The 17,999-nt window shown below is 43.5% G+C and overlaps 1 protein-coding gene across 2 annotated transcripts in view; it reads right to left on the minus strand.

The window, feature by feature from the left end:
* The window catches only part of PREX1 (phosphatidylinositol-3,4,5-trisphosphate dependent Rac exchange factor 1), a 136,552-nt gene that overhangs the window by 93,240 nt on the left and 25,313 nt on the right, over positions 1-17,999 (minus strand). For both annotated transcript variants that reach the window (XM_077253294.1, XM_077253295.1), the window contains exon 2: positions 2,007-2,078. In XM_077253294.1, the coding sequence (XP_077109409.1) occupies positions 2,007-2,078 (72 nt within the window). The remainder of the gene's footprint in view (positions 1-2,006; positions 2,079-17,999) is intronic.

The following is a 17,999-nucleotide window of genomic DNA, read 5'->3' on the forward strand; positions in this document are numbered from 1 at the left end:
TCATGACTCGAGTATAAGCCGAGAGGGGCACTTTCAGCCCAAAAATTTGGGCTGAAAATCTCGGCTTATACTCGAGTATATACGGTATTTATTATTATAGCGCCATTTATTCCATGGCACTTTCATGTGAGGAGGGGTATACGTACTAAAAAATAAGTACAATAATCTTGAACAATACAAGTCACAACTGGTACAGGAGGAGAGAGGACCCTGCCCGCGAGGGCTCGCAATCTACAAGGGATGGGTGGGGATACAGTAGTACAGTAGGTGAGGGTAGAGCTGGTCGTGCAGCGGTTTGGTTGATCGGTGGTTATTGCAGGTTGTAGGCTTGTCGGAAGAGGTAGGTCTTCAGGTTCTTTTTGAAAGTTTCCACGTTAGGTGAGAGTCTGATATGTTGGGGTAGAGAGTTCCAGAGTATGGGGGATGCATGGGAGAAATCTTGTATGCGATTGTGGGAAGAGAAGAGGGGAGTCGAGAAGGAGATCTTGTGAGGCTCGGAGGTTGCATGTAGGCAAGTACCGGGAGACGAGGTCGGAGATGTAAGGAGGACACAGGTTGAGGAAGGCTTTGTATGTCATGGTTAGGGTTTTGAACTGGAGTCTTTGGTTAATGGGGAGCCAGTGCAGGTATTGACAGAAGGGAGAGGCTGGGGAATAGCGGGGGGACAGATGGATTAGTCGGACAGCAAAGTTTAGAATAGAATGGAGGGGTGCGAGAGTGTTAGAGAGCAGGAGGTTGCAGTAGTCAAGGCGGGAGATGATGAGGGCAAGGACTAGGGTTTTGGCAGATTCATGGTTTAAGAATGTACGGATCCAGGAAATATTTTTGACTTGAAGTCGGCAGGAAGTGGAAAGGGCTTGGATATGTAGTTTGAAGGAGAGATGAGTGTCAAGGATTACCCCGAGGCAGCGAGCTTGTGGGCCTGGGGAGAGTGAGCAGCCATTTACGTTAATGGAAAGGTCTGCTGGGGGAGTCGAGTGAGATGGGGGAAAGATGATGAATTCTGTTTCGTCCATATTAAGTTTTAGAAATACAGCGGAGAAGAAGGATGAAATAGCAGACAGACATTGTGGGATTCTGGTTAGTAGGATGGTGATATCTGGTCCAGAGATGTAGATCTGTGTGTCGTCGGCATAGAGATGATATTATACGTGTTCCCTGCACACAGGGAATGGGGAGAAGTTGTACAGCGCATTTTAACTCCCCCTTGGATCCCTGGTATTTAGGGCCACCTGACGCCGGCACGGTTGTGGTCACACTCTGATCACCGGCACTAGAACTAGATTATCACATCCGCCATTATGCGAATACCAGTTTAGGAATAATAATTCAGTATGATGGGGTCAATGTCAACCTGGCGACATCGCAGGTTGTCATATGTAAATTTGCACCATTCCATGGTACTCACTCATGGGTTTGTTCTGCATAGCGTTAGATCTGTCCAATCCTGGAGCCATTCTTTCCACCCTGTCCCTAATGATTGTGGAGTGTGTTTTGTACAGTAAAAGGTTACCAGTCTGAAGAGTGGTCCCCTTATCTGGAGCAGCAGAGAATTCCTTCCACTTTTCCTCCATTCACATCTATGTGGCTGCCGGTCTTTTCCTTCCTCGGACATTTCCCGGGAGGTAGGGGGAAGGGTTTTGGCTCCTTTCGTCTCCTCTTGGATTTCCTGCTTCTGTGCTATGGCTCTGCTCCGTCAGCTCTGCATTCCTGGATGTGGTCCCCAAGATCCCCACTCTTCCCAGGGTGACAAATGTATTCAGCCATGGGTGGTCTCGTGACCCTGTGTTATTTGGCTAATTGGTCCTGGGGTTGAAGGGAGGTTTACACTGACTTTATATAATGGTTTTGGTCTATATTTACTTCAAGTCGCTTGACAATCTTATACCTATGACGGTGTCTCTTCACTGACCCATGGAAGAATAATGTCTGTACCCACTGGTCAATCACATGCTATTTTTAACCATAACCATAGAGGTAAAAGGGTGTTACTCTCAATATCTTACCTTAACATTTTCCTCGGAGATGCAGCTTTCAGTTTTCTCGCTGATATTCTGTCGGATGCGATGCAGAAATGCCTAGAAAGAAGAATAAATATTCATTACATTAATCCGTGCCAGAGTCCATCTGTAAGTTGGAGTTGATTGATTTACATATTTTAAAGCCAGATCTGGGTGATTTTAGGTTGGCCCCAATACATGTCTGTCTCGTTGTAAACAATCCTGTCATTCATATACACGCATCAGATCAGTTAGAGGAGAAAATCTCATCCACTAGAGGTTTTGTGGACCTACTGAGGTACAGATGACATGTAAACCATTCAGACCATAATGGCAGAACCTTGAAATAGCCTCCAGATCTGCTAAGCCCCAGGATAGATTTAGGGGAGACCCTGCAAATCTGTTGAGCTCCCAGACCACACAGACACATCCATGACAAAGTCAGTAGATCTGCCTAAACTCAAGGACCAAACATGTCAAAATAATGGAAGAACTCACAGCTTTGCTGAACCACCAGACCACACAAGGTGAATCTGTAGGAGTAGTGGAGCTGATGGTCTGCTCCCTGACACTCTAAGGGGATAAATGTATTTTATATTCATGCATGTCGCCAGGAGTAACAACCACTGGGCCGGCAGTCTAGCCTAGGCAGGGTTAACTGCAATGGTGGCCCAGATTGGTGAGGAGGAACTGAGAATTAGTGCCAAGTTCAGGAAGTGACAGTTCAGTGCAAAACAGTAGAAGCAGTCTCATGCAATAGGCTGCTAGGGACAATGTGAGCCCAATACTAGGGGCAGTGGAGTGCCTAAAATACCCTTCTGAGTGATTCAGTCTACCAGCCTGGTGCAACCTCGAGATGGACATCAGGGGCCTTGGGCTCTCTCAGCCTGTGGAGTTACAGGGAAAGATGGACTCGGACTCTATGAAATGGGAGATGTTGCAATCTGGGTGCACTGGTAGTGGTGAAGAAGACTTCCTAGTGCTAGTGAAGATAGCAAAAGGGACACTCTACATATACTACTTATACCGAGACCCAGGGCTGAAGTTGTGTCCTGTACCTGTGGCAAAGAGGACAACCCGTTGGGCCTGATCCTTATATGCTTTTTGTAAAGAGAATGCTCTCAGTGGGAAAAAAAGATCATTTTGTAGTTATGATACCTTTTAATGGCTAACAAAAATTACAAAATTATCTTGTTTTCTTAACTATCTAATTTTTCCCACTGAGCGCATTCTTTTCTCAACTGGCTAACACAGTACCAAACCCTTTTTTTTTCCTTTTAACTTGGTTGTAAATACTGCCACCTGTCCAGTAAAAGTTTGTTTGTTTGTTTGTTTGTTTACAAAACTTGTGTCCCCTGGACTGATTGCTGCCAAAAAGAGGAAAACCTGGGGCCAACGGTGGCCTGCAGGCCAGAAGCAAGTGTGATGCATCCCACACACAGCAGCACACTGGGACAGGGACACGTGTTGTCAGAGTGCCAGAGCGAGTGGGAGCAGCAACTCTCCCACAACTACCTCGCTTGGGCACTTTACAGATCAACAAGAGAATCTGAAGATCTGCTGGGCCTCTGGACCACACTTTCTAGATCTACGAGAGAATCTGCAGACCTGATAAGCTCCTGTACTACTTGGCTCAGATACACAAGAGAGCCTACAAATCTCCTGAGCCGTATACTACACCAAGCACATTAACAAAAACCCCTTTGAACCACACGGGGCAGATATACAGGAGAATCTGCAGATCTGCTAAGTCCCTCGACAGTGTGAAGCAGATCCATGAGAAACCCAGCAGATTTTTTTAGTCCCAAGACCATACAGAGAAGAACGAAATACATTGTTTTCCTCTTTTTAGGATCTGGACGCCAAAGAGAAGCAGAGCTTAAGATGTTCAAGGTACGAGAACCTATGATGCATCCAACCTTTTCCTATTTACTTGTACTGTGCGAATGTGATTGGGACTAATGTATGGGTGTAAGCCTTGGCTGAGACATTCGGTATAAGTAGCAGGTCAGACGAGCCATTGCTCTATTGTTATGATCCTCAGCTGGAACTGGAGTCTGATGTTCCCTGTCCCCTAAACACGACGTGCAGTGTTATTTATAACGAGGACACTGGTGGTGGATAAATAAATGATCTCTCCTCTGATAGGTAGGAAGTCTCTACGTCTGCATTACCTGTCACATTAGACATAGAAACGGCTAATGATCTGAGAACAACGACCTGGGAATATGCATGGTGTATGACATTTACAGGATGCAGCATAAAAGCCAATAACTGTAATAACCTGTGAGCACATTTCATGAAACAACCTGCGTCCTGCACGGAGAAGCCCAGCACGTCACCAGCCAGTCATATAGATATGACGCACATTCAACAATTACATCTCCCACCTATTCTTCAATCCCACACATCTCGCCCACTGCAGTTAATCACCTCACAGCACAAGACAGCCGCACGTGTCTCTAAACCTGGGTTATCACATACAGAAGTGGCCGTAAAGTGGACCTGTCTTCAACGCACCCCACATCACGAGGCACCTGTGAACGTGACGACCAGCGGACAAACACGAGGCACCTGGATTGAGGACAACAGCAGTGGCACGAGGCCGACAGCTTTGGACTTATTAAATTGATGCCAATTAAAATCGATATTAATTTCAATAAACTTAGATAATGAAAATATAATTAGTAATTTATCCCAAATGTGTTTTCAGCCAGTAAAACGTTGGGGAACACTGAAGAATGTCACTGTGCTGTGTTCATTTGGTATAGCATAATCCTCAGGTTTTCCTACTGCTTTGGAGAGGAGCCATCACAAAGACAAAATTTGGGTGATGTACTATCAGAAAATAAAGGCGGTGTGGGGAAGGGGGTAACCTTGAAGGTAGGACCACTAATCATGGAGCAACATCCAAAACGGCACAGGCTGCTGCTTTGTATGAGAGCACGGGTTGCAACAGATGTGCAGCCCTACAGCTGTGGGAAGATTTATCTGTGGGGAACAGCTGGTTAGCCTCCGATAATGGCTGCATTAAGGACATGTGAAGAGAAAGAAAAGGGCCAAGAAATGAAGGACACACTTGTCTGCAACTATCGACACCAACCCCCTCTTCCCCACAGATTCTGTAAGGACAGTGGTAACCCCATTGGAAGAGAGACCATTCCTGTTCGCAAACAAACCAGTGCCCCACACTCAGAGTGCTCGTCCCTAATCGCTGCAACTTACTTCAAAGGGTTTATGTCACACGGTGAGATGACATCCACACACTCAAATATAAAATGGGGTTCTAACAATGGTCCTTCGACATGCAAAAAATTACTCATTAATTAAGCCTTCATCAGCCGTGATCCGGTTTTAAACAAAATAATCTGTTTCAAGACGAAAATGAGACAGGAAATATACTAAATAAATTAGAATTCAAAGAGTAAATAGAAGATCGGCTTCAAATGCATATAGCACTGTACGACCATACACAGCAGCAGATCGGCGCTGCAGAGGAAACAGCGCCCCCGGCAGGACAAGGAAATTATATTGTCCTGCAGTCTTTTCATTTTGTCTCCAATTGGTGGTCTCCTCTGTGACATAAGAGACAATGACAGAGACCACTGTGTGAAAATTAAAGCACTAAGCACTGAGGCTTAGACAGAAGAGAAGTGGAGACAAAAAAATAACATTACAGAGATGATGAGAAAGGCATGAACCCAATAGAGGAACGTCATTTCCCCTAAATCCTCTAATATCAACACATGGTCCCCAACTCATCATTGTCATTTAATATCCACCTTTTCATCTGTGCCTAATTCTTTTTTTGTTTCAATGAGTTTTATTATGTTTTTAACAATAAACAGATCAGGAATAGTTTACCCACGCAGGGGATGATTACATATTTGTAAAACAATCAACTATGAGATCCTGAAATAAACCAATTTTTTACATATAAAGACAGGACAAAAATAGGGTGGAAGACACAATAGGGATGGGGGTGTTGCCAAACCACTTTATGGCATTATGAAAAATTTCAGCAGACATTGACCACTTGAACACATTAGTATGTATCACTGTAAGGAAATTTAAGTAAAATTGAACGTGTACGTTAAAATCTTGATGGATCTTGGGTGGAAGAGGGGGTTAGATAAAACGGCGAGTTTCAAATAGATCAAAGGAAGATCTTCCAAGTTCCACAAAAAAAAGAGACATTATGGAGAGAGTACGAGAGCCTGAGTCAAGCAAGCGTTGGAGTCCAGGTCCAGCCAAGGCGACCATGTTCGAAAGAATGTATTCTAACTGTCTGTTCTAGTCGCTTGAATACGTTCGTATAGCATTATTGCATTCATTCTGTCTTTGACCAAAGATATAGAAAGCGATGAAGTCTTCCACTTGGATGCTATATGTATCTTAGTTGCCATGCATAGTAGATTAAGCAGTTTATGTGAATACTTCGAGAAACCAGGATGTTTAGAACCCAATAAGAAAACAATCGGGTCAAGATGGACAATTCTATTAAACATTTTCTCTGCTATGGCTTTTACTTCTTGCCAAAGCGTCAAGACTAGGGGACAGTTCCACCAGATATGTTTCATATCACCTGGGACATTACAACCTCTAAAACACATATCAGATAAATGAGGATAAATGACCTTGAGTCTAGTAGGTACTAAATATGTCCTATGAAGGACTTTGATGGAAGATTCCACCAACGAAACCTGGTGGCTACCCCTGGAGATGTTGTCACAACATCTGTGCCAATCTTCCAAGGTCATAGTAAATCCCAGGTCTTTTTCCCATTGTTTCATATACTTTAATTTCTCATTGTCATGTGTAGCATTAATTGTAGAATATAGTAAAGAAATTGTCCCCCTACCCAAGGGGTCAGAGAGACACTTTTGTTCGAAGCCAGATAAAGGGGGGGGTAGCTTTATTCGCTAAATTTTGTTTGGCAAAATTAAAAATTTGGTTCAAACGAAGGCTTCTCGAACTGGGGGATTATGTTTCTGAATGAATTCTTGTATAGTTAACAATGTATTGAATGGGGTACACAAATGTCTCAACGTAGTTATACCATTTAGTATCCACCAAGAGTAAGGGCGGAGGTCCAAACCCGGTCTGAACATTGGATTGCTAAATAAGTATTGTAGTGGTGTAGATTTAGATTGGAGCCCAAGTTTGAATCTCTCTTTACGCCAAAGGATTAGTGATTGAGCAGCAAAAGGTGTTTTGATAGAGATGTCATGTGGCAGTTTCTCTGTGGTCCATAGTAAACCTGATAGAGAATAGGGTTTTAACAGGTAAGATTCTAAATGGACCCATCTTGGTTTGTTATTGGTTGAGCAGACACTGGTTAATTGAGCAATTTGAGCAGCTTTAAAATAGGCCATAAAATTAGGTAAGGACAAACCACCTCTCTTTCTGTGCACATACATCATCTTTTGCTTAATTCTAGGTTTTTTCCCCTGCCAAATGAATTTTGAAATAATAGAGTGTATTTCCTGGAACATCCCTAAGGGTACTGAAATGGGAAGGGAGCGAAATAAATATAAAAACCGGGGGAGAGACACCATTTTAATGGCATTTAATCTTCCAAGCCAAGACAATGTCAATGTAGACCATCTGGCCACATCCCTCCGGAGGTTCTGAATTAGTGGAACATAGTTCCATTTACAATGCGTTGACTTATTGGTGGTAAGTAGTGTTGAGCATTCCGATACCGCAAGTATCGGGTATCGGCCGATACTTGCGGGTATCGGAATTCCGATACCGAGATCCGATACTTTTGTGGTATCGGGTATCGGTATCGAAACAACATTAATGTAATAATGTGTAAAAGAGAGAATTAAAATAAAAAATATTGCTATACTCACCTCTCCGACGCAGCCTGGACCTCAGCGAGGGAACCGGCAGCGTTGTTTGCTTAAAATTCGCGCGTTTACTTCCTTACGTGAAGTCCCGGCTTGTGATTGGTCGCGTGCCGCCCATGTGGCCGCGACGCGACCAATCACAGCAAGCCGTGACGTAATTTCAGGTCCTTCAGGATTTTAAAATTACGTTCTGGCTTGTGATTGGTCGCGTCGCGGTCACATGGGCGACGCGACCAATCACAAGCCGTGACGTCACGGGAGGCTGGACACGCGCGCATTTTAAAATGCGCGCGTGTCCTGCCTCCCGTGATGTCCCGGCTTGTGATTGGTCGCGTCGCCCATGTGGCCGCGACGCGACCAATCACAGCAAGCAGTGACGTAATTTCAGGTCCTTCAGGATTTTAAAATTACGTTCTGGCTTGTGATTGGTCGCGTCGCCCATGTGACCGCGACGCGACCAATCACAAGCCAGAACGTAATTTTAAAATCCTGAAGGACCTGAAATTACGTCACGGCTTGCTGTGATTGGTCGCGTCGCGGCCACATGGGCGGCACGCGACCAATCACAAGCCGGGACTTCACGTAAGGAAGTAAACGCACGAATTTTAAGCAAACGACGCTGCCGGTTCCCTCGGTGAGGTCCAGGCTGCGTCGGAGAGGTGAGTATAGCAATATTTTTTATTTTAATTCTTTCTTTTACACATTAATATGGATCCCAGGGCCTGAAGGAGAGTTTCCTCTCCTTCAGACCCTGGGAACCATCAGGGATACCGTCCGATACTTGAGTCCCATTGACTTGTATTGGTATCGGGTATCGGTATCGGTATCGGATCCGATACTTTGCCGGTATCGGCCGATACTTTCCGATACCGATACTTTCAAGTATCGGACGGTATCGCTCAACACTAGTGGTAAGGTTTATTCCCAGATAAGTCAGGAAATGTTCTCTTTTGGTAAATCCAAATTGGGTGATTAGACTTGACTGTATCTCTACAGGGGTATTTATGAATAAAGCTTCAGACTTTTCGATATTAATTTTAAGGCCCGAGACCAACTCAAACTCACGGAGTGTCGAAAACAGATTGGGGAGGGTAGTGTAAGGGTTAGTAATGGTCAGTAAGAGGTCGTCAGCGAAGAGACTAACCTTATATTGGTTACCAAGGCCTGAAGGGCCTAATATGTTAGGGTTACTTCTAATGGCTTCAGCTAAAGGTTCCATCGCTAAAGCAAATAATGCTGGTGATAGGGGGCAACCTTGTCTAGATCCTCTCCCAATATTAATCGAAAGAGGCTGTATTGAGGGTAATTTGAGATATGCAGTCGGATTATCATACAACAGATGAAGACTAGAAAGTAGAGTCTGGGGGATACCAAATTTGGGAAGGATCGTGAAGAGGTAAGTCCAGGATAGGGAATCAAAGGCCTTTTCAATATCTAATGATAATAGTAAGGTCGATTTTTGCGAGTTATGAGCAGAGTGGATAATATTTAGGTTTCTTCTTATGTTGTCAGGACCTTGCCTCAGGGGTATAAAACCCACCTGGTCTCCATGTATTAGTGAGGGAAGTATTTTGTTGAATCTGTCAGCAATAATTGACGTGAATATTTTGAGGTCCACATTTAGTAGTGAAATGGGCCGGTAGTTTTTAGTTAATAGATGGTCCTTTTTCGGTTTGGGGATCACAGCCACTTGCGCAAAATAGAATTCAGGGGGCATCTGGGATCCAGACAGAAGAGCGTTACAGAAATTTTTTATGTGTGGCGTAAGCGCATCCTGGAACTTTTTGTAGTAGAGGGTTGTGAGGCCATCGGGGCCGGGTGCCTTACCCGTTTTCAAATTTTTTATTGTGAATTTTATTTCCTCATCTGTTATATTAGCTTGAAGTTGTTGAGATGTGGATTCATTAATTTTTGGAAGTGTTAAGTTTTGTAGAAAGGATTGCAAAAGATGGGGGGGAGGGTATTGCGGGGAAGAGTAAAGCTTTTGATAGTATTCATGAAATTCCTTGTAGATCATTTCGGGGTGAGCTGACACTCGGCCTTTAGAATCTTTAATTGATGGAACCGTATTTAGTAATTCTTTTATTCTTGTCTGTGCCTAATTCTTGTTTTGCGCCATTTTTAAAGATGCGTGTTTCCCCCCGTTGACAGCTGTGCCTATGCAAAAGTTACTTTTACCAATTTTCGCATATTTTTGGGGTGAAAAAGGAGGAGGGGAGTATCTAACTCCAGTCCCTTCCTAAAGTTTCCGTCTGAGTTTTCAATTTTGCGTCTTTTATCCCAAACATGAGACTATTTAAAGAATTTGCAATTTTTTGCACAAAAGTCACAAAAACGATTAAAGACAAAAATAAGCTTTTTTTTAAAAAAAATTTGCGCCACATTCCTGAACCGCGTGCACCATTCTGAATTATTTTGATGCAAAAAAACATTAGTGAATACCACAAGACAAAAAAGTGACCTCAATAAATCACAAAGGAGAAATTGAGGTCATGGTTCATAGTAAAGCAGACGCTATACACATAAACGGTATATAGATGGTTGCCGAATGAGAGCCTGTGTGGATACATGGGCACAGAGGCCAGACAGACCATTGTGTAAAAGGTACAAGATGGCATGACCCGGATCTATATAATATACAGAAGACAGCCTGATGAGAGTTTATTCCAATATACTGCATCTGAGGGAAGACTATATAAATGTACTGTATATAGAAGACGACCTGTCCTGGATCTATACAGTATACAGAGGACCAGGGTCTATAAAGTATAGGGCTGCTGAGAGATGCAGGTTACAACAGCTGCAGCCTGGTAAAAGCGTGGAGGGGATTGCTAAGGCTGCAAAATCCTAAACGCACCGTAATGTCCAGTATATTCACAGACAACAAGCACACATCATGAAAAAATGAGGTTGCAAAACTTCTGATTCTACGATGATGGAGTTTTAGTTACATAGGACTATCCCTTTAACAGACGCAGAGTGCAACCCTTTTTCAGCACATTTTTAGACTCTGCAGAGAATCTGTGCGTTGACAGCTTATTATAATCAGTCGCCCCTTGTGGTAATTATCCCAGGATTTCCCTGACACTGCAGGAGCAGAAACTTTTATCTACAGACATAACAGTAGAAGCAGTGACACAGATCCAGAGAGCGGTTCTGGATGGACGTGGCGTCCGGAGCCGACTCCTTGCAGGAGCTCACTCAGTAACCCGAGCCACGCGTCTATTTTTACCATTACATCATATGAGCTGTAGCCTGGATGTCAATTATCACACTTTACCCCAGAGAGCAGAACCTTAAAAGAAAAGAATCTTCAGGCAAGTTGACGATGGTGATCAATGGCTGTAAAATGGATGCATCCGCACCACATTCACCTCATTAATCAACACTTTCTGACACATTTAGAAGAATCTCTCCTCGTATACAGCTAGATAACGGAATCATGACACATAAGATCACACGTCTTCCAGAATCGCCATCATAAACCCCATAGACTGGGCTGCATCATACCACAACTCTTGGAAAAATGGGTGGTTACTAGCCCATGAGGTGCTGTACTAACCAAACGCACTAGTCCAAAGGAGAAAAACTGATGATTTTTAGCCACCAATTGAATAGTAAGTCATTTTTGTCTTTATCATTTGCGTCACATTCAGCAATATGGTAAAGAATTTGGCACATATTCAGAATAAAATGCCTAAAGCCCACACAAGGACGTTACTCCTCACAGTCACCACTTGCCTCCACAGTAAACATATGTGAATGGAGTTTCTGTGAAATTTGTTCACCCTGCTGGTATGGGAACGCTAAAATCAAATTAGGTTTGGGATCTGATAATTATTCGTTCATTTACAACACAAGGTGTGTGAAATTCCTAGAGACGACTGTGATGACACCTGACTGACAGACGCCGAGGTGCGACCACGCTACAATTAACAGCTACAGAGACATGGTCATAGAAGAATGAGCACATGCACAAGGAGGCAGACTCCAAGATCCGAGACCACCCTCCTGGTCAGCCATTGACCACCAGCATAATTGGTGACTGACCACCTGAATGCAGGAACGATTATGCCCCAATTTATGATATGTCATGAGGCTAAAAAGGAAAAGCCACAGATCTTCTACGTCAAAGAGTGGCCATTCCTGACGCACATAATCCATAGTTGATGATACAAAAACCAGTAGGATGAGTGCGACCAGTCGTAATATGGCTGACAGCAAAAATATCAAAATCAACAAGCGTTGCCTAATCTCTTTCCATTCTGATACATTTTTTTTCTACTCAAGTCACAATTCCAATATATCACATTTTATGCGCTTCTGATTTCTGGGTACTTTATTGCATAAAACTAGTTGTAAATTATGCAAGTGCACTGGATCTGCATGGCTGGGCAATTCAAGCCACTCACAAATGGAGGAGGATGAAGTACTGCACCCCGGGATTGATGCCTTGTCCAGGGAATAATGTGGCTGCAGTAAAGCAGAGTCTTCCCGAAGGTCATTGTCGTCCGATTCTCTTTTCTTAGAATTGGAGACATGGAACCACACGACCTGGAGAAAATTCCAGTTGAGGGATTTCTCACTGAAACAAACAATCTCTTCTCTCAGAGCAGATTCTATTGTCTGTGGTTCAGCAAAGACAAGAAAACTTCTCTCATTAATCTAGAGGACTCAGCTACTTCTTATGTAATGGGGTCCTGCCGAGAGGGACAAAGCTTCCTCCTCAGTGACAGGCAAGAAATGGCTGGGACGGTAGCCATAGCTCGCCATAGCTCATAGTTCTCCCAGCTCAGCAGATCCCTGTGACAGGTCACTGTCTACCACATGTCCATCCTCTCCTTTCATATGGCAGATATGTATGCACTGCATCTCTTATATGCAGTGACACTGATGGATGCAGGCATGAGATCTGATCATGTTAATTTTGTAATGTATCCCTGACACAATGGTGGGTGCAATGTGATGAGCACCGACCTCAAGCCAAACAAAACTAGGGCTGTGGAGTCCGAATTGGTGAAACGTGACTAGAAAATAAAAAAAAGAGACTGGCTGTCGTTTCTAATGACTTTTTAGAATAAGTGGTCATGTGTATATATGAGAAACAGCACTATTTCTGACCATTCTGTAACATTTTTCACCAGTTTTTCCCTTGCATACACTCTGATTTTCAGTTGTCTCTCAGCTAGTGGTTGGAAACAGGCTGCTTTGAGGTCTTCCATACACAATACACACAGGTATGAGCGATTCCAGCTCTCCTGTCTGAGGCTGCTTTCACACATCAGTTTTTTGCCATCAGTCACAATCCGTCGAATGTCGAAAAAAAATGGATCCATCGCAGATTATGAAAAACTGATGCGACAGATCCTTTTTTCCCCACCAGACCTGACTAGCTGATCCAGCTAATTGGATCCTAAAAAAATCGGAGCATGCTCAGTTAAAAAAAATGGAATCCGTCACCGGATTCCATCATTTGACGGATCCGGCGCCATAGGCTTCCAATCTAGTAAACAACGGACGGCGACGGATCCATCGCTGTCCAATTTTTCGACAGACACAAAAAACGTTACTATGTCTGTTTTCTCCGGCCGCTGGATAAACAATTTTTGATGGATCCTGCGAACAACGGATGAAACGTGAGGCCATCCGTCGCTAATACAAGTCTATGAGAAAAAAAACTGATCCGGCGTCAACACACGCCGTATCCATTTTTTGAGACTGACGGCAAAAGACTGATGTGTGAAAGCAGCCTTACCAGTACGTTAAGAAACAGAAGCAGCATGGAGAATGCTATAGAGCCGTACTGAGCTGTGTGACTGTGAATCCAGCACTGGGGAGAGAAAAAAAATCTACTCACGAGAAAACTGTTGCACTCTGTGTCTCACTCTTGCTCCACGCGGACTTCAATATAATTATGGTAGGTGGAATCTAATCACACAGTGAGCTGGAATCACATCTTGTCTTGAGCAGATTTTAGCAGTTTTTAGTGAAGCGGGAGAGGGGGGATGAAATGGCTCAGAAGTGGTGCAAAAAGTATATACCCCTGATGCGATGTGATCTAACAAAAACCAAACATTTTTTTCATTGGTATTATTGATTTAAGCAAATTCTGTTTAAAACGTCAGTGACCATTTAAAAATCACTTATACATGATGCTGATGAAAAGCCTGATGTTACCATTTCATTACAGTAAATTTGAGCCATTTATTAAGAAGTTGTAGCTGGACTCTTGCTTACTGATTACTTCGAAGCCTTCCAAGATGAGAATTACTTCTGGAGCAACAAAGGATAAAACGACCAATGTGTGAAAATGTCAAATTCTCAATGTTCTTCTCTTGTTTCGGGGTTCGCCAGATCTGGGTACTCCTGAGGTCGATTCCTTGGGTGTGCCAGGCCAAGGAATGTTGTCTAGCCTTGGAGGTGAGAATTTTTGTGACATGTACTGACAGGTTCCAGTGCCACTCATGTAACAAAGATGAAGCACCAGCTTCACAGGAACCGACTGCGCCTTTTTCACATATCCTGCACCCCCCACATGAATGGCATTTCAGCTATTAAAGGAAGCCCCTTTTTGATCATGTAGAATGATATGGGTGCCAGAGTAAGGGGCTTTGGTCCTCATAGAATGTTAGAGTTGGAAGGGATCTCAAGGGTCATCGTGTCCAACCCCCTGCTCAATGCAGGATTCACTAAACCATCTCTGACACCTCTGTCCAACCTCCGTTTGAAGACTTCCTTTGAAGAACTCACCACCTCACCTAGAAGCCTGTTCCACTCATTGATCAGCTTCACTGTCAAACTTTTTTCTAATATCTAATTTGTATCTTCTCCCTTCCAGTTTAATTCCATTGCTTCTCGTGCTTCCATGTGGTCGTTAATTTACAACATAATGTGCCCCTTTACTACATTTGCTGATAAGGCATTTAGGCATCTTATTAACTGTAGAGGACGGAGACAGTGTCAGACTGAGGTGGCAAAGGCCCACCAGTAACATCCAAAACACTCTTTCACACGGTGAAATGAACTTTTCGATTTAACTAAAGACCATTATTCATGGCAGCACATTGTAATTGTGCTGTCAAGAAACAATGGCAATCTATTCACACTTAGGAATCTACAACAAGTGGTTCAGTGACAGTGTGCATCGTCAAAAGGAGCCTGTCACCAAGAACACACAGTCCACTCTGCAAACATCATGTTACAGAGCCAGGGGGAGAGGAGTACATGGATATATAGTTTTGTGAGAATAAGATTCAATATAACCTGAATTTCAATCGTTTAATCCTCTGCTCTTTTAAGGATTTTTGGTCAAGTGGGCGGTCTTCTCAGTGATTGACAGCTATCTCTGTAAGCTCATTTATAAAAAAAAAACTGCTAGGTACTGAAAGGACCGTCCACTGGACTGAAAATCCCAGAAAGAGCAGCGGAGGACCACCCACTGGACTGAAAATCCCAGAGAGAGCAGTGGAGGACCACCCACTGGACTGAAAATCCCAGAGAGAGCAGCGGAGGACCACCCACTGGACTGAAAATCCCAGAAAGAGCAGCGGAGGACCACCCACTGGACTGAAAATCCCAGAAAAAGCAGTGGAGGACCACCCACTGGACTGAAAATCCCAGAAAGAGTAGAGGATTAAATGATGAAAACACAGAAAACTTTTCTCACAGAACTATATATGAATCTACTCAGCCCCACCTGCTTTATAACATGGCGCCTGCAGATTGGTTCCCATTTTTATTAGGAGTGTTCGTTTAAGTGTGGCCTGTGTGTAAACAGGCTGTTGAACGGACGTCTATTAGCAAATATTTACCAATCGGTGTCCATTTAATACCGATGTAAACCAACCTTTAGTTTATAATGTGCAGGCAGATGGAGAAATGTAGATAACAAAGAGGCCATGGTCGTTTCAGAAATGGAGGTTAAGAATGCGACCACTGCTGGACTGATCGTGATGACCTACGCTAAGCACAAGCCATAAATAATGAAATACCGAAAATCCTTTTCAAAAGGACCGATCACTCTTGACACATTATCTCAGTTAGTGCTAGGAGTCATTATGCCCACTCTTCAATTCTGGAACATCTTTTCTTAAAATTCTGTTTTGTGTTGTTCCTGTTATTATTTCTAAAATGTTATGAGTAACTGACAATTTGGGGGTATGCAGTTGCAAAATATCAGTTTCCAATCAGTGATGACATGATTGGACTGTGCATCGCTCAGTAGTCACTACTTTCAATGATTTCTAAGAGGAGTAACAAAAGGAACAGCACAATCCAGGGTTGTAAGGAAAAAAACACTCCAGAACTACTATTTAACAGGAAATGAAAGACTTTACTAATACAGACAGGAGAGGACCTTTTTAAAGTTCCCTCAACAAATTCCAAACTACTCTCTTAAAGGGGTTTTTCTGTTTCAGAAAACCAGCTCTGGACCCGGGCACAGTGACTAAAACACGGTTTACTTTTTTTAAAAACAAACTACAGCTGGGTGACAGCTGTTTTTTGGCTTTAAGACTTCCATAAAGACAGCAATTGCATTACATTATTTAGTTCTTATTTATTTGATTTTTATCACACTGTTCCTGCTGACTTTCCTGGCTTTCTGGTAGAGGCCAATAACCGCTCATCCTGAGCTGTCTAATTCACGAACCTCAGAAATATGTATAGGGAGACGGATGTAACTGTGTATAACCATACAAATCAGTGACGGCACAGACAGTTAGCTCTGATTTATGTTGCTGGTATCTTGTGATCTCACACAGACAAAATCTACAGGAACCCAGACCAAAGTTTCCATGCATGACAAGCATTAACTTATCACTGGCCAGATACATGGAGGGGTACAGTAAGCATGTCCAGTCCCTGACCCCCTAGAAATCCTATAGAGCCCTCGTTTCTCTTCCCATCTCTACCGCGTTCTGTCAGGTTTCCCAGACGACTCTAGATGCTCATAAAGCGTCCAATGTTCACAGCACAAAACAGGCAGCGGTTCCCAGGGAAGACGAGATGTTTTCTGATTGCAGTCCAAAGACCCATTGTGCACAGCTCTGACCTACTTGAGATAAGAAATGAAAGAACTTTCTGGAAGGCTTGAGTTTACTGCTCTTATATAAGATCCTGTGCGCCCAGCGTAACATGTCTGCCCAGGCGGCAGGTGCTCGGAGTCAAAAGTCAACCGTACCAAATATGACTGATGTCGGAAGCAGCCAGGTGGATAACAGGAAATCTCTGGGGTAACAGGGCAGACATGTCAGAGGCAGCACTGTACACATCACAAGTCATACTTGACAACTCTACTGATCTATCTAGAAGGCTTCCAGAAGAAGGGGAGATGTCCCAAGACTCCAGGAAGAGTTGTCCATTCTCAGTACACACCAAGGCCTCAGAGAAAACAGTGCTTCCAAAATCCTTCTTTTGAGAAACCCCTGTAACACTCCATCATGAGAAAGAGCCCTAGCACCCAAACACACATTCATGGAGCGGGAATCAATGAGTGGAGAGTGGCCTGAAAGATTGCATGGATATTGATAAAAAAAAAGAAGTTTTCCATAGGCGCAGGAGTGCTTCACTAAACCACCTCTCTGGACAAGAACACTAAAAAGATTGCAAGGATGTCGCGATGTACGAGAACAAAAATAGAAGACATTGAGGCATGTATGGCAGAGCGAGTAGATCACCGTAGTAGATTCCCATAAATGAATAGTCCTCTAGAAAATACGTAACGTTTGATTCACTTGTTTTCCTAGTTCTATCTGTTTCTGGAATTGTTGAGAACATGACCAGTGCTACTTTTCATTCAGCCAATACGTCAGAGATAGAAGTGGAGTGGCCCTCTGTGATAGCCAGAATATACAGGATCTCCTTTACATAAGCTGTGTCGTCATTATATAAGAAGAATGTGTGAAACTCAGGAAAAAAAACATAAAAAAAGAGCAAATGCGGCTGAGGTGTCTGGGAGCGGCCTCACATGATAATATCCAAAAAGACACTGCAGTCTCACGTGTCTGTGGACCCCTGCACTGGGGAAAGGATAGGACCGCCTAGAGATGACCCCAGGCCTCACCATCAATGACTACACCCACGGTCATCAATCCTCTAAAAGGGAAGAGAAGCAGCTGAAACATCTGGGGTGACACAGCCCCCA

This window comes from Ranitomeya variabilis, chromosome 4 (genome assembly GCF_051348905.1).
Source record: "Ranitomeya variabilis isolate aRanVar5 chromosome 4, aRanVar5.hap1, whole genome shotgun sequence".
Lineage (NCBI taxonomy): Eukaryota > Metazoa > Chordata > Amphibia > Anura > Dendrobatidae > Ranitomeya > Ranitomeya variabilis.